At 39.2% G+C, this 22,228-nt stretch overlaps 1 protein-coding gene across 5 annotated transcripts in view; it reads left to right on the top strand.

Moving 5' to 3' along the window:
• The window catches only part of DNAH5 (dynein axonemal heavy chain 5), a 244,682-nt gene that overhangs the window by 118,231 nt on the left and 104,223 nt on the right, over positions 1 to 22,228 (top strand). For all 5 annotated transcript variants that reach the window (XM_074329069.2, XM_088796437.1, XM_019713456.3 and 2 more), the window contains exons 33-43: positions 760 to 972; positions 1,700 to 1,924; positions 3,278 to 3,450; positions 9,326 to 9,504; positions 9,903 to 10,090; positions 10,417 to 10,611; positions 13,960 to 14,094; positions 14,949 to 15,056; positions 16,855 to 17,008; positions 19,281 to 19,427; positions 20,018 to 20,259. In XM_074329069.2, coding sequence (XP_074185170.2) covers positions 760 to 972; positions 1,700 to 1,924; positions 3,278 to 3,450; positions 9,326 to 9,504; positions 9,903 to 10,090; positions 10,417 to 10,611; positions 13,960 to 14,094; positions 14,949 to 15,056; positions 16,855 to 17,008; positions 19,281 to 19,427; positions 20,018 to 20,259 — 1,959 coding nt within the window. The remainder of the gene's footprint in view (positions 1 to 759; positions 973 to 1,699; positions 1,925 to 3,277; positions 3,451 to 9,325; positions 9,505 to 9,902; positions 10,091 to 10,416; positions 10,612 to 13,959; positions 14,095 to 14,948; positions 15,057 to 16,854; positions 17,009 to 19,280; positions 19,428 to 20,017; positions 20,260 to 22,228) is intronic.

The raw sequence follows: 22,228 nt of genomic DNA, 5'->3' as shown, positions 1-22,228 counted from the left end.
TCCTAAATCTGATAAAACCATAGGTACGAATTTATATTGAGACCCTTGCAAAGGGTCTGTGTGAGTGAGAGGCCCAGAAATTTAATTCACTGGCTTCATTATTACAGTTCTCAATCTAAGTTTAGGATTCAGTTCTAAAGCTGAGATTAAGGGAACAATATTCCCCTTATGAAAGAACAAAAACAACATACATTTGCATTTACTTTATAGTTTGCAGTTTTGTTTGATTGGCATGAGCAGCCCGTGAGGTGGCTAGGGCAGTCGGGGATGCACGATTTTTAATGACTAATGTTATGTAGGACATTTAGTCTCCGAGGTGTGTCCTCCAACAATGTGTGGTCAGGGAACGGCAGAGTACCATTTGCACCCATTATTGTGGAACCTCACTGGGGGGACAGAGCCAGGAGTGCAGTGTCAAATACATATATGTGACACCCCTGCTCTAGAGAGTTCCGCTTCATTGGGGAAACTAGAGGGATTTTTTGATCATCACATTTGTACTGAATATTTCTTTTAGAAAACAATTTCCCCCTCTCAAGTACAGACTGGTTGGCATTGATTTAGTATTCCCTTTTAGATTTCATGGATAACTTATTTTTGACTGTTTTGAAATTGATTTTATATCCTATTTTGGCTTTTATCTTATGATCTGTAGCGTAACATCTATGAGAAGGATAACACAGACAAGAGGGCACTGGAAGAATCCATTCTTTATATGAATACAGCTTTTTTTTTTTTTTTTTTTGGCTTCTAACTTAGATCTATGATCGCATTTTGTCGATTTCCTCTCGAGAGGGTGAGACGATTGAATTGAATAAACCTGTGATGGCAGAGGGCAATGTGGAAGTTTGGCTTAATTCTCTCTTGGAGGAATCTCGGTCCTCATTACATCTTGTGATTCGCCAGGCAGCTGAAAATATTCAAGAAACAGGTTTCCAGCTGATTGAATTTCTTTCTTCCTTCCCTGCGCAGGTCAGTATATTGAAATTGGAAAGTATTTTTTTTATAGAACAGTCATTTTAGAGCTCATACATTGTCTACTATAAACTATACAACTGGCTACAATTTAACTCTGGACCAATATTAAGATTTTCATAAAACTTTGTTAAACATAGATAAGCTTAAAGATTTCAACTATAGATTATTTGGTTATACAAATGTATACATATATGCACATATATGTATTCTAGAGGTATTTGATATGTTTTCTTTAAAAGTTTTTTTCCCCACTGAATCTCTTTAGTACATAAATCATAAAAATGTACCAGGAAAATGAGAAATACATTACAGCATTAAAATACAGAAAACAATGTTTTCTTAGTCATTGTGATCAATAAAGATTTTGCAAGTATCTTCTATGTATAAACCCTGTTTTAACCTGGGGGGAAAGCAGGTTTAAGACATAATCTTTCCCTGCCAGTAACTTAAAATCTATATAGAGAGGAATATGAGTTAAAATGAATGATTTAAAATTCTAAGGAAAAAAATTATAGATATGTCATGAGGCTGTACATACTTGTCAGATAAATAATGTGGAGAGAGTTTCCATAGGTTGTAATACAACATATCAAATTGTTGCAATCCAGGATGACTTATATTTGCATAATATAATAATCAGAACTCTTCACTCCCTTGTAATTTCTATTTAAATATATTCATCTGCCGTATATACTCATATAGTCTTTTTTATTTCCATAAGGTTGGATTATTAGGAATTCAAATGATATGGACACGGGATTCTGAAGAAGCCCTTAGAAATGCCAAGTTTGATAAAAAAATCATGCAGAAAACCAATGAGTCCTTCCTGGAGCTGCTGAACACATTGATAGATATCACAACCAAAGACCTGCGGTCTGTGGAACGAGTGAAATACGAGACTTTGATCACAATTCATGTCCACCAAAGGGACATCTTTGATGACCTGGTAAATGCTTGCTGAACGTTGCGGCGTGTACAGAAAAGCAAACCCTAGCCTCTGTCTGTGTTTACCCACTGGAATTAGTTTGAATCAACTCAAAGAAGAGGTTAAATTCAGGCAGAGGATCATCTTCATGATGAGAGCAGCTTGTCAGATTTTCTTTGCCGTCTTTAGCCGAAATTTTGGTCATGTCCCGATAACCTCTGTTAAAGTGTTATTGAGGCAATTAGACTTTATTTTAAAATTCTTTATGTGATTGTTTTTAATGCAAAAATGTCGTGTGGCATCCTGAAAAGCTTCCATTTGTCTTGTGCTTCTTTTAGTTGTCAGTTGAAGATGAAGTCTCTTGCTACAGAAATAAGTAATATTGCTGGTCCTGCCGCTTAGTACTTCCTTTACCGCTTTTGATAAATCCCATCTTTAACAAGTTTTGCTACCTTTCATGTCACTGGCTGCAAATGGTCTTTTCTAATATAGTTTGTGACATTGAGGTGTCACGCAGAGTTTTGCCTTTGAAAAGAGAACAGGGTGGGAAAGAGTTTAGTAGCTATTGAAAATAGGAAATGTGAAAAGAAGTGAAATGTGTCCTCTACCATAAAGTAGGAAATTAGATAAGAGGCAAGACGCTCTTATTTTCCTAATAATTTTCTAGATCGTCTCTCACCTTGTTATGTAAAAAAGATTAGGTAAGATAGTTTCTGATGTCATGGAAGTATAGACAGCACATTCAGCCTGTTGTGTGCTAATCTCCTCTCTTCGTAGTTAAGCATACTCTGTCTCTCAGAGAAATGAAGGGCTCAGGATAACTCTGGATTTCTCATTTGTCAAAGAAAAATGATTAAAGTGGCTTAAAATTTTGGTTCAAAAATTCAGACAAAAGTATTGCTGGGCAATAACCTGCCATTAGGTATTAGAAATTTTGGCCCTCTGCAAATTGTAGGAAAACAATTGATGGATTTAAAAAAACAACAACCCAACAATGTATTTTTTCACAATCGCAAGAGATGCCTTTTTCCTCATGAGATTGTTTAGTTCTGTTTTGGAACTCCCAAACATGGTTTCTGTAGACTGTATTTCATGGCTATGACTGTGGTATTGGGCATTGAAGGGTGAAATTTAGGAAATGAATATCTTACTACTGAAATCCATCCTGCTGTTTAAATTGAGGCGCGCAATTAGAGGATTCTCTTGAAATCTCCCGCACCCGTATCTTACGAATGGGTTGGGTGGCGATGTTGGCGACATCACCGGATGGGCTGTCTCTGATTCCACGAGCTTCACATTGTGGTCTACGCGAACGCTCATGTGCTCGTCTAATGGTTCTCATCTCAGCTGTAACCTCTTCCTTTTGCATTTCAGTGTCACATGCACATCAAGAGCCCTACAGACTTCGAGTGGCTGAAACAGTGCAGATTTTATTTCAACGAAGATTCTGACAAGATGATGATTCACATCACAGATGTGGCTTTCATCTACCAAAATGAATTTTTAGGCTGCACTGACAGGCTTGTCATAACTCCCCTCACAGACAGGTGATGGAAGGGTTCTGGGACTCCACAACCGCTCCCCCTCCGCCCCCCCACCCCGCCCCCTGACATTTTTATTCTCTCCAGTCACTCAGGGGATTTCTGCTCAATGTCTCTTCAGGGTTTATAAGCTCCTTTATACCAAAGTCTTTGAAATTCAGTCGTGTCTCTGCATCAGGTTTAGTTTTGTGATTGAAACAGACTTGGCTTCCTTTGCCTGCAGTTTAGAGAGGCAACCTTTAAATGACCTCTGTGGGTGTCAAATGGGCAAGAAAGGGAGTGAATTGCCATGAGCCGATAGATGCAAATCGCCTTGAGGGCTACTTTGGGGACTGTGGCACCTGTTGTCATTACAGACACAAGTTAGATGGTTTTTGAGCAGGAAGAAAACTGGGTGTCAGCGCAGGTTACAGCACTGAGGAGCACGTGGGCCTGCACCCCTGGAATTCTTTCTTCTGCCCTCTGCCTGTTATTTACCAGCTGTGCTAGCGGGAGCTGCCACACCACTTCCCTGGGCTCAGTTTCCTCATCTGTAAGCTGAACTAGGCCGTCCCAAGGGTCCTTCCGTGCCCAGTGCTCTGTAACTCAGTGTAATGGGAACCCCATGGCATCAGGCAATTGTGTGCACTCTGGCTGGGGATGCGCTGAATGAATACTTGTTTTGGACAAAACGGCTGCGCATCAAAGTCAATATTTGGCCTAAGTAGAAGCTGAAGCTGAGTATCAGTCGTTTTCACAGAATGAACATCTGGGCTATTAGACTGAAAATATTGTCAGGCAAAGTATAAAAGTCTGACATAATAGCACTGTCATCGGCTAGAGTGTTCCTTCTGCTCCTTTGTGATGGGAAATGAGGTGCTCACTTTCAACTGAGAATGGAGGATGGGCAAGAGATTTTTATCTTGCATCATTTTCATCCAGCATTTTCTCATCTTCATACTCTTTGTATTCCTTCTTACGTCCGGAATGAAGATGGTTTGTACTGGATGCGGTTGGACATCGTTCTGGAGATGTTTTTCTCGTTGTTTTAAGGTGGAGAGGTGGACAATAGGCCATTGTGAAGAATTCCCTGAAACACCTATATATGCGGCTCATGCACCTATTTCACACTTGCTCTATTTTCAATCTTCCAGCACTACCCTCACTTCCTCTCTCTCTACCGAAAGCCTCAGTTCCTATTTTATTGAGAAGATAGATGCTGTCATAGGAGAGAATGCCTGCTAACCAAGGCCCTGTCCTTATGCGGTCGGCTTTCCCTCCTGGATCTCAGGATAGATTTTCTACTGTCATCCAAAGCCAACACATTTGTATCCTCTCTGGGAGCACAATCAGTTTGCACTTCCTCCTGGATTGTTCTTGTCGACATGCAAATATGCTGTAATTACTTCCAGAAAAAAAGTTCTGCCACGAATCTTGCAGTTTCCTTAGCAATTCTATGCTCCCATCAAATCTCCTCAAACTCATGGTTCTTTCCACTTGCGTTATCTTGCATTCACTCTAGACAGGCCCTCTGCATTAGTTTTCTGTTGCTGCCATAACAAATTACCACAAATTGAGAAGCTTACACAACATAAATCAATTACTGTACAGTTCCATCCATCATGGCTTCTGATGCGTCTTGTTGGACTAACATCAGGTGTCAGGACTCTGCTCCTTCCTGCAGTCTCTGGGGGAGAATCTGTTTCCTGCCTTCCAGGTGGTTGGCAAAATTCCTTTCCTTGTGTTTGTGGGACCTATGCCCCCATTTTCTTGCTGGCTGTCAGCTGAGCACTGTTCCCAGCTCCTGGAGGCTGCAGCGTTCTTTGGCTTGCCAGCAACAATGGTTGATACCCTTGCATACTTTCAACTTCTTCCTTTTTTTTTATCTCAAATCCTTGAAGCACTCTCTTGCCTCCCTCTTCCACTTTTAAAGACTCATGAGATTAGATCAGATCCACGGGTAATCCAAGATAATCTCCCTATTTTAAGGCCTTTAACATGAATTACATCTCTCCAGTCCCTGAGCCATGCAAGGTAACATAGTTAGAGATTCCCAGGAGGGGAACGTGGATGTGCGGGGGGCGCCATTGTTCCACCTGTCACACTTGCTTCCGCCTCTCTGGTAAAACGGTCACCCAGACCTTCACGTTGCCCTTAATCCAGTGCTCACTGTAGTTCTCATCTTACTTGACTGAGCCGCATTTGCACAGTTGATCCCTCTGTCCTTTTTGATACACTATCTTCATGTGGCTTCCAGGACCCCACACGCACCTGGCTCCTCCTACTGTCCCCATCAGCCCGTCATCCCCTCTCCTATTGGTTCCTCTTCATCTTCCTGATCTCTAAATGTAGGACATTCTCGCATTTGTCTCTTGTCCTTCTGCACTCACTCTTTAGGTGCCCTCCTGTGGCCTTAGTATCTGTCGGTGTTGACTCTCCAGCCTCTGCGCCCTGCCAGGGCTTCTCCCCTCAACTCCAGACATGAACATCCACTTGCCTACATGTTGTAGGAATAAACACTTAACATGTTTGATTGTCCCCCACAAACCCACCCTCCCTTGGTTTTCTCCATTTTAGCAAATGTCAGGTCCAATGTTCAGTTGCTCAAGCCAAAATCCTTGGAGTATCCTCGAGGACTTTGTTTTTCTCTCACTTCATTATCCAATCTGTCACCACCTGTGTCAGCACCACTTTCAGAATTCATCAAGGACGTGACCACTTTTCACCCCTTTCCTGCCATCACATTGGTCCAAACCACCATAATCTCTAGTCAGGATTATTGCAACAGCCCTTTCATGGGTCAACCTGCTTCTGCCATTGTTCCCCTTCCGTCTATTCTCAATTCAGACACTGGAACCTAAGTCATGTCCTGTCACGCCTTGGCCTCACGCTCTCCTCTGTCTTTCCATCTCACCCAAAGTAAAAGCGAGTGTCTCACACTGGCCTGCAAGGCCTGACCTGATCCTGCTGCTTCTCTGTCTCTCCTTCCTCATTCAGCTCCAGCTCCTCGCTCCTTGGTTGTTCCTGGAACTGTCTCTACAGACTCCTGCCTCAGGGCCCTTGCATTTGGTGTTCCTTTGACCTGAAACCTTTTCCCTTCAAGACTGGCAGAGTTCACGTCTTCTCCTCCGTAGGTCTCTGCTCACAGGTCTCGTCAAAGGGTCTTCTGACTGAGCACATCTGAAGCAGCAACACCCACGCTCCCTAACATTCCTAACCAGGTTTACTGTTCCTTTTCCTATGTTAAAATAATCTGTTTTCTTTCCTTTAGAATGTCAGCTCCTTGAGGCGTGACTTCCCGTGATTTATTCATTGCCCCTATAATAGTTCTGTCATATAACAGGTGTTTAATAAATATCTCCTGCATCAATGAAAGACATGTTTATTTTCAAAGTTACATCTTTGTGGAGAAAAATTTAAATAGGACATCGTCAAAAGTATGACAGGAATTTTTTTTTTAAATGATTAACAGTTTATTTTCTGTCCTAGAAATTTCAAATGCTTGTATGTCAAAATTCTTTTTAATTTTCATATAGGAGTATCAAACTATATAAACTTTTCTGCAGCTTGATTTTTTCACTGTATTCATTGTACAACTTTCTGTATCAAAGAAACTTGAGAACTTTAAAAGCAGAGTAGGTATTTATAAGTGGTGATGATTCTAAAGTTTATTTCAGTCTGTCGCATCCTAAATGTTCACTTGTTTATTTTTCTTTAACTAACTTGAATATGAGAGAAGTGAGTTACCATTTTTTGCTGGTCATTGGGATTCTATTACAAGATTTGCTACTCTTTTACAAAAGAACTCACAAAAATGAATACTTGAAAAAAAAAAAAAAGAATCAGAGGCCAGAGGCATTGACATTTTGTGTCTTTTGCTGACTGCCTGGTGAAAATTCAACAAAGTTGGCCACTGGTCTCTGGGAGCTGGATGTCATGTGGATGGAGCTGCATATATTTCCGATAACAGTCATTATAATATGCTAACAACATGTAGTGCCTTTGTCTGAAAGGTCATAGTGTTTTTCATGACCAATCCTTCCTTCCACTTGTGAGCACAAGTAGAGAAGTTCTTACTACTGCTGTCACTTCAGACAGAGGGCAGCAGAAGTCAAAGGCTGATGGGGCATTTTATCTCCTTGATAAGGAACGTAGACAGGTCTCACAACACACGTCTTTCTCTGAAGTAGTCGCTCAACTTCGTGAGTTACACCTGAGTGCTGACCACTGGGCTCTGCCCCTACCAGCTGTGCAGTCCTGGCTAAAGCAGCTACCTGCCCTGCTTCCCCTCTTTTGGATTCACTGTGTGGACTAGAGGTAATGTAAGCAGGTGCCCAGCTCCAGGCCTGGCACTGAGTCAGTGTTAGTCATTATTATTGTTGCTATGAGTTGTTTTTCTTAATCCTTGGTAGCACATTCTTTACCAACCTTTCCTTTCGTTTTTTTCTTAAGCATATTCTTTAATCAGAGGCTATAACTAAACCAAGTTCTCAACAAAGAAAAACATGACATCCAGCTTCCCAGAGACCAGTGGCCAACTTTGTTGAATTTTTACCAGGCAGTCAGCAAAAGACACAAAATGTCAATGCCTCTGGCCTCTGATTTTTTTTTTTTAAGTATTCATTTTTGTGAGTTCTTTTGTAAAAGAGTAGCAAATCTTGTAATGGAATCCCAATGACCAGCAAAAAATGGTGACTCTCTTCTCCCATATTCACGTTAGTTAAAGAAAGAGAAGTGAACATTACGGTGCCACAGACTCCCGATGCATGTAGCGTTGTTACCTGAGGATGCTTTCCAGCATTTTGGAATCAATGCTGTTTAAGAATAGGAACCAAAAGCAGTTCTGGCTTATGGGTGATGGAACATGTCTAGAGTAAAACTTGTACCAACATTGCTGATGGATTTGGCTCAATTGTATGTTAATGAACTCTGGGTCATGGAGTGGGTCCCTGTTCATTTGGTGCTGTGGTTGCATTCTTCATCTCTAGTTCCAATAGCTGTTGGACCGGCAGAACCCGATAACAGTGCATAGTTGGACTGGCACAAGCCATTTATTCAACAAATAGTCACAGAGCACTAGGTGCCAGGGGTTAGGCAGGCAGTTGGGAGTACAAATGTGAACCAGACCCATTTCCTAAAGCAGAGAGCTTATGGCAGTCTGGTGGGGAAGCAGAAAACTAATAGAGCTGTGAAAAAACCACTAAATCACATGAAAGTTCAAATCCCATTCATGAATGATGACGTTTTTTGAAACAACAGAGATTGGAAAGGAAAGCAGAGAAAGAAGGACGTGAGGCACACATGCATGTAGGGTTCTCTGGGGAGAGTATGTGCGTCTATGTAACATGTACAGGAGACGCGCTCTGACAGACCTGTGCTTGTCTCTGAAAGGCACGTTCTAGAGATGCATTAGTGGATGCTCCCAGGAATGTGATTAAAATGTGATTATTTAGCAATGTGTGTTTTAAATCTCATGGGACCATTGGTCCTCAACTACATCAAATGATCAACTCTTAGCTTCAAAAAGGCATTCATCAACTTTAATGGTTCCCAGTCTGTTTCCTAGAATACTATTTTATTTTTTTAGATGTGGTAGATTTCTGAGAAAAAGTTGCAAAATTAGTATTGGAATTGCTATGTACTATTTTCCATACTCAGAGACTCTCAATACACAGTATCATCAGAAAGGTGGTTTAACCTTTTACAGAGTTTTCGAACATCTTTGACCATAGACCACCCGTCCTTTTTCTGTAACACGTGTTAATAGCCACAAAGTGTTATATCAGGACAATGGCCTGGCTGTTGGTGTTTTAGTCTTGCGTGGTTTCATCTCACTGTGATCTGCCAGAGGTATCTTCTAGATGCTGCTGTTATGGTTCTAGTGATATCTCTAACCCTCAAGGTGTTACATCACGTTGGCTCAAGCTCTGGGAATGAGCATGGGGGGAGCCCCCGCTGGACCTGCAGGAACAGGCAAAACAGAAACGACCAAAGATATGGGACGATGTCTTGGGAAATACGTGGTGGTTTTCAATTGTTCGGACCAGATGGATTTCCGAGGGCTTGGACGGATTTTTAAAGGTGAGGGTTATATATATTTTTTACATTTGATGAGAAATTTCAGTGAAGGTGGAATATCTGAAGATTTACTTTCCAATAGTTGGCTACATTTTAGGGTCATCATTCTTCAACTTTGTAAAGCTTTTTGGAAAATCTGAACCTTACCAGTGTTGTGTGGATCAAATGTCAGTGTCGCTTGCCTTTTGTAATGTTTCTTTATCACTGCAGGTTGGATGTTTACAGATAAAATGCCACATTGAGAGCTATCTTGGGGGGGCATGCTATGCACAATTTATTTGTTCAACTTTATTTTTGAACAAGCTTATCTCTGGCTTGTCTTGGCAGCTGCATAATGTCCTTTTCTTTGGCTTTCCAAAATTACATACTAATTGGATTTTCTATTTAATTTCCTTCCTAAGGACTGGCTCAGTCTGGATCCTGGGGTTGTTTTGATGAATTTAACCGTATTGATCTACCCGTGCTCTCAGTTGCAGCCCAGCAAATTTCCATTATTTTGACATGTAAGAAAGAGCATAAAAAATCTTTTGTTTTTACTGATGGAGATACTGTGACTATGAACCCGGAATTTGGACTTTTCCTCACCATGGTAAGGAACGTCTACCGAATGTCAGCTTTCTTACAGTTTTCGTCCATCTCCTTGGTCATATATCACCTACATTCTGAGAGTGGAAATTAGGATTGTCATTTTCACTCCTGTTTGAAAACCTTTGGTGTTAAACAGAACTCATGTTAACAACTCATGACTTAATGTCTCCAGTGAAAAAGAGAGGGAGATGGGAAAAATGAGTTCTCTGGTTGTCATTTCAGAGGTGTGCTGTGTACACATCGGGTCTTTGAATATCATGCTGATGTGATGACTGTTTGTTGCCCCATCATCGTATCATTTATTCTTGGGTTTTCTTTCCTGTGTAGAATCCTGGCTATGCTGGGCGGCAGGAACTCCCTGAAAACTTGAAGATTAACTTCCGCTCTGTGGCCATGATGGTCCCCGACCATCAGATTATCATCAGGGTGAAGTTGGCTAGCTGCGGTTTCATCGACAACATGGTTTTGGCCAGGAAGTTTTTCACACTCTACAAGCTATGTGAGGAGCAGCTTTCTAAGCAGGTGTGACATCCTGAGGGTCTCTGCGTACTTATGCATGTTTCATTTTTCTATTCAGTGTACTTTCCTCGTTTTGAAAAATTGTGTACAGGGGTTGTTGACAAAGTACCTTATTGCTACAAAGTAGAATGTGATATCATTACAAGGATAATTTTATATGCATATTTTATTAAGAAGTACATTTGAAGAAATTAATATTTATGGCATAGAAATGAAGTGAATACTATCTGGGTTGATTTAAGACCCAAAGCATTGTGGATAGTACTGTTTCCCCGAAAATGAGACCGAGCCAGACAATCAGCTCTAATGCATCTTTCGGAGCAAAAATTAATATAAAACTCAGTCTTATATTATGTTAGATAAGACCCAGTCTTATATTATAGTAAAATAAGCCCGAGTCTTATATTAAGCTTAATGCGTCCAAAAAATGCATTAGAGCTGATTGTCCAGCTAGGTCTTATTTTCGGGGAAACATGGTAATATTTTTTCTTTATCCCACTTTCCATTAATCATAATCTGTGTCATGTGTTCTTGTGGTTTTCAGGAACCTCTCAATCATTTACTCTTCTCACTTCCAAGTTCATTCAGCATTTGGCCAAGCTTTGCTAATTATCTGTTTTATCTGTTGTAACTTCCTTGCTAATTGCCTGCACTATTTGGAGTAGCAGGCTCTGACATCATGGGGTGTCAGAGTTAACCATTAATTACTTCTACCTTAACCATTTGTTACTTCTATACCAGTTATCTATTGCTGTGTAACAATGTTACTATAAAATTAGTGGCTTAAAACCATACACATTTATTATCGCACAGTTTTGGTGGCTCAGGAGTCTTGGCACAACTTAGTTGGATCCTCTGCTTACAGTCTAATAAGACTGCAGTCAGGTGTTGGCTGCGGCTGTGGTTTCATCTGTTGCTTGACTGGGGAGAGTTCCTTCCTTGTGGGTGTTCAACTACACACAGCACCTTCTGACCCTGACCATTGGGCCTTTCTGGTTAGATTGATTCTAACTATTTGCTTTTTGCCACCACTATTCTTGGTTTCTTCTGCTTTTTGCCTACTTTGCTCACTCATTCTCATCTTTTTCTCTGTCAAAGAAATATTTTCCCACGTAGTTTTTTTGCATATAGAACAACTCCCACGTCCCTGACTCCTGCCTTTTCTTAGTATTTCTGCTTCCTTCACTCCTACAGCCCTGACTCACAAGGTCATGGTGAAAAGAAATGAGTCAATGTGTACGAAACAATGGGCCCAGGCTGACCTTTTGGTGAACACTGTGTGAATCTCAGTTCAGGCCCATGGGTTTAACTGATTCCAATTCTGATAAGTTTTCCTTGGTTAATTCCATCCACTCACACTTCTAGTCGTTATTACTTTTATGCAAGCAAGCTTGCTTATATTTTTATTTTTTTTTAGTTTTTTTTTTTTTTGGTCTCTATCAGAATTTAAACTCGTTGAAGTAGGATCTCAATCTCAGTATTTTTATGTGTTCCGTCCTCTAAATGGTTAGTACTAAATGATGTGCAATGCTGTCAGTTACCTTAGCAGATAATTGTTTTGGTTTTCTTTTCATTTTGGTAAAAAACACAACATGAAATTTACCATCTTCACCTTTTTAAGTGTGCTGGTCAGTAGCGTTAAGTGTCTTTACATTGTTGTGAAACAGACCTCCAGAACTTTTTGATCTTACAATATTGAAACTATGCCCATTAAACAACACCACTCTTCCCCTTCCTCACAGCCTCTAGCAGCCACCATTCTACTTTCTGCTGTGATGCATTTGTGTACTTTAAGTAACTCATATAAGTGGAATCATACTGTCCTTGTCTTTTTGTGAGGGGCTTATGTTACTTAGCATGAGGTTTTCAAGGTTCATCCACAGTGTGGCATGCGACAGGCTTTGCGTATTTTTTTATGGCTAAATAACATTCCACTGTAGGTGTAGACCACATTCTGTTTATCTATTCATCCCTTGATGGACATTTGCCTTACTTCTACCTCTTGGCTCTGTGATTTGGGTTGCTATGAACATGGGTGTATAGATATCTCTTATGTTGTGGCTGCTTGCTTGCGGGCCGTGAAAGAATTCACGAGTCACATAGAAATACCGATTTACTAAAGTAAGAGGAGGGTCGGCTGGGCAGAGCCTGCTGGAAACGACTGCCCCGAGTCTTGGTTTCATCTTCAGTTTTAAATTTTCTAGTCAGGATGTAAATTTCTTCAGCCTATAGTGAAATTTTCTAGAGCTCTGTTTTGTCCGTTGGGGTGGGGGAAGGTGCAGTTAAGCCGGTTATCACCACCTTTGTGTATGTTAGGTAGATTTAAGTTGGCGCCAGGAGTGGATCCCACACAGACGCAAAGCCTTTTCCAAGTCACAGGGCCTGCACTGGGCTGAAGTAAATAGAAACGTTAAAACTGGTCTGTGTAGTCAGTGCATAGGAAGCAGAGCCATTCACAGTTGGTGGAAAGGAGGCCGCAGAAAGGAAGCAGAGGAAAGAAGGAAAAAACGCTTTCCAAAAGTCCCAAGCTAAATTACACTTGTTAAATCAAATTATACCAGCGATTCAAACCTCAAAATAGAAGATATATAGTGCCGCCATTACAATTCCGTCTTAACGTCTTAGAGACCCTGCTATGGATTATTATTATTATTATTTTTGGATACATACCCAGAAGTGGGATTACTGGATCGTATGGTAGTTCCATTTTGAATTTTTTGAGGAACCTCCATTCTGTTTTCCGTAGTGGTTGGATAATTGTTTTTTAATTACTCACTTTGTATGTGCTAAAATTTGTCATGATTGATTTTTGTAAATATGCATGAAGGGAATAACAAAGCTGGGAGCGTGGCTTCTGATTTGTCCTTGTTCTTGCGCCTTCTAGGTAACCCTGGCATGTAAGTACTTTTCTACTTCCTCAATACTTGTATCCCTTTACTTATCAGTACCGATATCTGATAGTGAGGAGTAAGGTCTCAGTTTAATCCTGGTTCAGAATTTCAGCTTTAGAGACAGGAGGGCTTTTAAAAATGGATGATTGATTGAGAAGAAGCTCAAGGGGACGTGTATACTCTACGAGGAAATTTATTCCTTTCTCCCTGTCAAGTTGTATCTATTAGTTCTGATCGAAGGGCTTAAATTAACGATGGTGTAGGAAGGGACTCTTTTGGGTATTCTCTATTTGCTCAAAAAACACATTGACAAACATTTTTTTGGTCCACTAACTGTACAAGTTTTCTAAAGGCAAATCAGCATCTATTCATTATTACGACCAGGTCTTCTGCCAGATTTGTATAGTTTCCATGTGTAAGTTAACATGAAAATAAGCCCGGTGTGCCTCACCTTCTTCAGGTACATTATGATTTTGGTCTCCGTAACATTCTGTCAGTTCTGCGAACGTTGGGAGCAGCCAAAAGAGCCAACCCCACGGACACGGAGTCCACGATTGTCATGCGTGTCCTACGAGACATGAATCTCTCTAAACTGGTAAGATGAACAGATGGAAGTGTTGCGCTTGCTTAAATATCTGTTCAACTAAACACAAGTGAGGTTTAGAAATGTTTATTGAATATGCTCATTTTAGATGCCTAATTATCAGATAAAGTGCTGGCGAGCATAACTTTAAATTGCACTTTTTCCAGAAGTTATTTTGGTGGTGACTCAGCTCCAGTCTAACCTAGACCTGTTCCAGTAGAATTGAAATGGAGTTTTAAAAATCCACGTGCTGAATTTACAAATACCTTGAATCCATTTTGTGTTTTAGAGCTAAAATCTCACCTTCTTTAAAGTCTGAAGAGCATGACAGGAAATTGCATGTATATTTTACAAGTGTGTAATAATTTCATACTCTTTCATTTCACGGTAGAGACTGATAGTCAATTGTCCAGTGTCAGTGGATCTATGTACAGGGTGACAGAATGGCATATGTTTTACTTTAAAATAAAAATAAAAATATGAACCAAATTCCAATTCATGAATTTGCCTCCATCATTTTAAAAATAGATTTTAATTTAAATGAGAAATTGTACACGATGTAGCAACTCCCCAAACTGGATATTTCATGGAAAGGTTCTCATGGAGGCAATATTTTCTTTCCTTCTATTTCCTTCCTTTTTTACCTCCCTTTCCTCCCCTTGTTTATTTCTTTTTTTTTTTTTTTTTTAATAATTTTTAATTTGTTCGAAATGTTATGTAAACATCCCTTAACTTCAGAGAAGGTGACATTTTACTTACTAATGGTTATGAAAAATAATCTGGGCTGTGTTGGGCATTTTCAGTTTATCAGTACATTGCTGTTTGTGCCAAAATAGTTGGTGTGATTTCCCTCTTTTCTTTTTAAGATTGATGAGGATGAGCCCTTATTTTTGAGTTTGATTGAAGATCTCTTCCCAAATATTCTTCTGGACAAGGCAGGTTACCCAGAACTGGAGGCAGCAATTAGCAGACAGGTAATACATTTCACGGGGCATCAAGTACCGTGTCTGGTTCACCTCAATTTGATAGGATTCAAGTGGGGCTGGTGTGACCCCAGTCCTTGGGTTCTGAGAACAAGTCCCGAGGCCGTGACTGATATTTGAAGGGAGGTTGTTGCACGTCGTTGATAGAGCGCCTCCTGCCAGGGGGTCTCCTGCCACCGCACAACCGCAGGCCCCCTTGGCCACGTGCTCGTGGCCCTGTTACCGATGGAAACCATTCCCCACCAGAGTCCAAAACAAAATGTGATGGGCCATCCGGGGCCGACGGGTCGCAGCTGGTGGCCTTACCCACACCAGGTGTTGTTCTGTCTGCTGTCCTGGTGTTTGCCACATTGCTATGATCTCTGGGCTCCTGCCACCAAGTGTGCTTTGCAGTGATTTTATGAGGCTCCTCAGCTGTCATTGTTTTTCCCCAGGGTCACTTGTGACTCCTTCCTTGGGCTCTGGGGGATCTACCACACTCTGTGTACCATTAGGTGCCTGGAGTTCCCATGGTACTTGGTGCAACTTTAACTTTTTGTAGTCTTCCTAGGAATGGACATGAATCAGTAAACCTTGTGCCTCAGTTTCCTTCCCTCGGAAGAGCTTGGGAAAAAAAGTTGTATAGAAATGGTGATTGCCTCATAGGATTAAATACATTTTAATTCCTTGAAGATTTTTGTTATAAGAATCTAATATGGTAGTATGTAGTGGATATTTTCCTTCTAACAAGTCTGTAGGTAAAAATCTTAATCTCCTGATCAGGTAAGAGTTATAATTCATTTTGCAAATGGTTTCTTCATCTTATGACTAAATTAATTGTACTATTACCTAAAAAAGCTACGTATAAAGTAATTTATAAGGTGACTTATATTAGTAATTTGTAGCATATAAAAAAATCTGAATAGCCAATACATAGCAAAAAGTGATACATGATTATTATCCGAAAAAATTTTTAAGTAAAACTAGAAGCATCATTTATAGTGGGCATAAGCATAGAATGATGGTTAAGAGCATGGACCGTGGAGCTGAATTTCTTGGGCTTACATCCCCACTCCATAACTTTACCAGTAATAATCTTGGACAAATTTCTTAGTGTCTCTGTGCCTCAGTTTCCTTACCTGTAAAGTGAAGATACAATAGTATTAATCTCACAGTGTTTTTATGAAGATTAAACTTATAATAGCTTTGCACAGAGTAACTTCTATACATGTATTTGATAGATAAAAACTAGCCAGTGGATTTATAGCGATAGCTTGAAATGTATATGGAATTTCAGTCAAGCCTGGTATGCTAGAAGTTTTCCTAGTTATTAAATGTCATCTTTTAAAGTCAACATTTAAAATACATTTTGGTATTTGAGTCGTTATTCTTAAGTTACTCCTAAGATGTACGTACAATACAATGTTCATATAAACATATTCAATTCCCAAAGACAAATGTAGGTTTGTCTTATTAGCTTGACATAGCATTTCATTGTGTTTGGCCTGCTTTTTGTCTATGTATATGTAGTCTTGTATGCACTATATCTTTTATTTTGGTAAAATGCATAATGTAAAATTTATCGTGTTAGCCATTTTTAAGTGGACAGTTCAGTGGCATTGCAGACAGTCACATTATTGTGCAAGCATCACTACCATCCAGCTTCAGAACTTTTGTCATCTTCCCAGACTGAAACTCCGTACCAATTAAACAATAATTCCCTATTCTTCTACCCTACCCCAGCTCCACGTCTGTGCTTATTTTGAGCACAATGAAATGGCCTAATGTGAGAGTTTTGTTGTGTTTTCAGGTTGAAGAAGCTGGGTTAATCAACCATCCTCCATGGAAATTGAAAGTCATCCAGCTATTTGAAACCCAGAGAGTTCGGCATGGAATGATGACCCTTGGGCCGAGTGGGGCAGGGAAAACTACTTGCATCCACACCTTGATGAAAGCCATGACAGGTGAGGGAGCAGCCAAGCTGTGTTGCTCTGGGTGACACGTGTAAATAGCTGTGACACATTCAAATGTCCCAAAAGGGACACATTAAAAGGTAGATACATTAATATATTTTTATAGGAGAGAATGTTGCTTTACTGATTAATGGGTACATTTTAGAGGTAACATATTACATTAATGGACCACAGAGGAAAAACATTTTTTTCCAGCTTTATTGAGATACAGTTGACATATAACATCGTGTCAGTTTAAGGTGTACAGTGTAGTGATTTGATATATTTATTTATATGTTGCAAAATGACTGCCACCACTGCATTAGCTACCAGCTCTGTCCTGTCACATAGTTACCATTTCTTTTTTGTGGTGAGAACGTTTAAGATCTGCTCTCTTAGCAACATTTAAATAATATTTTATATTTAATACTTATAAGCTGTACATTAGATCCCCAAACTTGTTCGTCTTATAACTGAAAGTTTGTACCTTTGATCAATCTCTCCCCATTTCCTCCCTCCCCAACCCCTGGTAACCATCACTCTATGAGTTTCATTTCTTTAGAGTCCACATATAGTAAGTCCTCACTTTATGCCACCGATAGGTTCTTGGAAACTGTAACTTTAAGCACAATGATATGTGGAACGAAATCGGTTTTACCATAGGCTAATTGATATAAACTAGAGGTAAGTGCCTACAGCATATTTCCAGTCATGAAAATATCACTAAACTTCTAAATAGAGATCCCAAACACTTCTAATAGCAAACATTTGTATGAATGTGAGTTGTACATATATTTAAGAAAGATTAATATAAACAAGTGAGATAATTCTTTCCCGACCCGCTTATTCCAGTTCAGGGTCGTAGGTGGCCCAAGCCTCTCCTGGCAGCTCAGGAGCCAAGGCGGGACCACCTTGGACAGGACGCCCTCCCATCGTGGGGCCACTCACACACACCCACACTCACTTAGATTGGGACAATTTAGACACACCAGTTAACCTGATGTACACATCTTTGGGATGTGGGAGGAAACTAGAGTACCCCAAAAAACCTACGCAGACATGGGGAGAACGTGTTGCCGGTCTTATGGACATCATATTGAGAAAGCTGAATTGTGACTAAGTTGAACTTCAGCACCATAAAATATTACAAACAATTACCCTGATTCTTTTGGTGATTTTGAAAAAAAGAGAACTCTAGTGTAATTTTCTAAATGGGTTTTAACGTACCACCTTTTCTGATGTGCACATGTCGACCTTTTACACAACGTGTAATATGTGTCATCTATTTTTATGGTTTTATACTTTAAGCCTTACTCTTTGCTCCTCTGATTATCAACCACAGTCCCTTATGTGTAGAATCTAGACCATTTAGGAGTAGTTTTAGAGTTTGAAGGGTTCAAATACCTTTCTTGAGATGGGCCACAAAAGAAAAATTCTTGATTCTTGCAACATCAGTTTAACTTATTTTTCCCAAAGAAGCAAGAGCACATCTCAGCAAGTCAAAGCTGACAATGGAGAGATTGAGGCATTTTCTAGGTGATACTAAGGTTAGGACACCACAAAGCAAAAGGATTTTGAACTGTGGAATTCGAAGAACTTCCAGATTATATTAATTCCTTCATCAATTCCAATCTGGTATCCTTTTTCTCCCCTTCTGTGACATGCAATTTTCTTTTACAGAAGATAAAAACAAAAGTGCTTTAGTCAATAAAATGTGAGGAGGCTAATTATGATAACTTGGAAGTTCAGCAAGACATACATTTTTTTTTACATATACAATTATTTATTATATATTATATTCATGTGATACTATATTACATATGTATGTTGTCTGACTAAATTAAACTCTTTTATGAAGACCAAAGTAATAAGTATCCTAATAGTTGTAAATATACTTCCATGTATTCATAGTAAAACACATTTTTTGTACCAACTAAAAATTATTAATATTTTATGGGGAACAAGATGATTCAACATGCTTTATTATTTTTAAAATGCGTGTTGAACAGTGATTTAAGGGCCTAAGTTAAATGTTGGCTTTTCATAATAGTCATGGGTTACAAAGTCATCCTAGAAAGGTACTGGATTCAAATGAAAGAAGGACACCAGTAGCCACCTATCCTAAATCTTGATATTCATTTTCAGGCACAATTGCCAATATTTTCAATGCAATGTTGCATTTTTAGTTTTTGAACACCTGCTGACAATATGCCACAAATTAGTGACTATTGCCTAATGATGACTTGTCACCGGAGTTGTCTAAATTTGGATTTACTTGGTACAGATTGTGGAAAACCACACCGGGAAATGAGGATGAATCCCAAAGCGATTACGGCGCCACAGATGTTTGGTCGGCTCGACGTGGCCACAAATGACTGGACGGATGGGATATTTTCTACTCTTTGGAGGAAAACATTGAGGGCTAAGAAAGGTAGAAGATGAGTTACAAGCATTATTTTTGACACTTACTGCTCATTAAAATTCTTGGTGGCTATTTAGAAGTAGTAGAATATCCACATTCTCCATATACTATCTTAGCCAAGACTAAGAAGTTATCAATCAGTATGATATTTGTGAATGTTGAAATACTGAAATTATCGATAAGCGTATTTAAAACCCCCCTCACCTTCCTTAGTTTTTGGTTCCAAAGGGAATGATTTTCTTTTTGAAAAAAATATTTCTCTGTTCCTCTGATATCAGAATAAAATAGAGGGAAAGGCCGTTCAGGAAAATTGGTAGTACTGAATAAAGTGATTTTACCATAATTGTTTTCACTGAATATTTAAAAAATATTATTCTTACTTAAGGACACCCTATTAAAAAAACAACACAACGCTTCTATAAAATCACAGGAGGAGGTGGGCTTCTTAGGGAAGAAAATTATGTATATCAAAAATGAAGTCCCTAACAGATTATTCTGCTTAGATGTACTATGCTAGTGTGTGGTGGTGGTTTAAGGAAACTCGGTAAGGCTACGTATGTGTGTGTATCTTTTTCCCGGCCTTTCATGGGATATTCCAGGGGAGCATATCTGGATAGTTCTCGATGGTCCAGTAGATGCCATCTGGATTGAAAATCTGAATTCCGTTTTGGATGACAACAAAACTCTCACCCTCGCCAATGGTGACCGGATTCCCATGGCTCCAAACTGCAAGATTGTGTTCGAGCCTCACAACATTGACAATGCTTCCCCTGCGACGGTCTCGAGGAATGGGATGGTTTTCATGAGCTCTTCTATCCTGGACTGGAGTCCTATTCTTGAGGTATGAGTGGAGGCTTTCTTTTCTATAATGAGAGAAGGAAACAGGTCCTTTAGCATTCTTCTCCAGTGCGTGCTGATTTTTCTGCAGACTTGCCGTGTAATTGCATTTAAAAAATTCATTTTTCTTTTTTTTTTTTTAGTTACAGTTGACAGTCACTATTATTTTATTAGTTTCAGGTGTATACTATCATGGTTAGACATTTATATAATTTATGCAGCCAGGTGGATACTAGACTAATTGGTGGGATCACTGCATAAATTACATAAATGTAATTGCATTTTAATACTAATCTTTATGGAGGATCCTTGAATGCTCTGGGACAGTCAAACCCTGATTGCCCTTTATAGGTTTCTTCAGTGCTCTTTTAATCACGTTAGATCTGATTTCCAACCATTGGGTTGTGGAGTAATTGTAAGGCCCAGGTGAATCAATAAGCCCACCAAACTGTGACCGAATAAGTAAAATGTAACTTTATCACTTTGGGGATTCATGACAGTTTTAAAAGGTACTCATTTACATGGAGTTTGGGGCAACCATCTTAGAATATTAACTTGAAGAAGACAATGTATTAACATTACATATAATAGACTTTTATTAGATTCAATAGTCATAATATTAGTTTTAAATTTGTACTTAAAGTAATATTTCAGATAATATCTCTTCAATTCATGATACAGTTATATTATTTTATTACCATCAATATATTCTGGAATATATTGCCTATAATTAGATTATAATTAAATGTCTTGTATACTTATTTTACCTAATAAATACTATATTGTAAGACAGAATGTTTATTAGATAAGCCATCTGTAAAATCTTTTTTGACATTGTTAGTCAAATTTATTGTTTTCATTTATGTAACTTTTCTGGAGATGATTTTGATAGAAAACTTATGAATTCATAATTTAGATAAAGTAGATGTTTATTTTATGTTGCCATTAAATTTTTATGGTTCTCTTTCTGTATTGGTATATCCTAAATTATGATAAGTATCTTCAAAATTTATACAACCCCACGTTTCAAAAGGGTTTAGCTTTGATAAAGAATAAAGATGTGAAGAAGGGGATTATATAACAAAATGATTCTGACCATAGAGTTGGATATTTCATTAAAAATGCTTCTAAAGATTTCAGATTTCACAATTATCCATCCATTAAGGAGGATACAGAGCAAGGGTTTTCAACCCTGGTTTTGCAAAAAAATCACCAATGACAGTTCTTAAAATATGGATGAGTGGGTCCCACCCCAATCCTACCAAATTAGAATTTCTGGGGAGGAGGGTGCAGAAGTTGCTTTTTGTCTTTTTAAAGCCCCACAAGAGATTCAGGCTTGGTGACCACAGATAGAACAAAGCCCAAGTGAAAATGTGTTTATGATGCCCCCCAAGTGCTTCCAATTCACAGGCTTTACAAATCCCTTTTATGCTAATAGCTAACGAATACTTAGAGTTTGCTATTTATGGAATAAGTTTCAGTTATGTTCTGTCCATGGTGCTGCCGAATAGGACGTTTACCTTAATGCTACACCTACCTAATATTTTCACCTGCTTTTAAATAATGCAATTTCTTCTTGCAAATGGTTAGGAAGACGCAAGACTCACAAAGAATCTGGTTGGACATGCTGAGAGCAGGGCAAAGCACCTCTGAGAGACTTAGAGGGCGGAGCAAGGGAGAAGGTGTTTGTGGGGCTCTGTCAGCTTTGGGAAGCCACGCTGATTACTTGGACCTGTGTATGAAGTATGTTGGTTCCCTCAACTTGAAAGTGCTATGTTTTGTTATTGTTCGTGTGGAACCATGGTAAATTCATGAACTGATGAGTAATTTGGGATCAACCTTTTATTGCTTCTGTTCAGCATCTCTAAGAATGAGCTGACTTCTTGATGCCGAGGGAACTTTCTTTAACTTAAGAAAATATTGTTTTGTTTTAAGTGGTATTTTGCTATGCCTCACATGCACGTTCCTGATAC

Source organism: Rhinolophus sinicus, chromosome 3 (assembly GCF_057876585.1).
Source record: "Rhinolophus sinicus isolate RSI-liver-muscle chromosome 3, RSI-T2T, whole genome shotgun sequence".
Lineage (NCBI taxonomy): Eukaryota > Metazoa > Chordata > Mammalia > Chiroptera > Rhinolophidae > Rhinolophus > Rhinolophus sinicus.
This window is presented reverse-complemented; position numbering and strand designations above follow the sequence as displayed.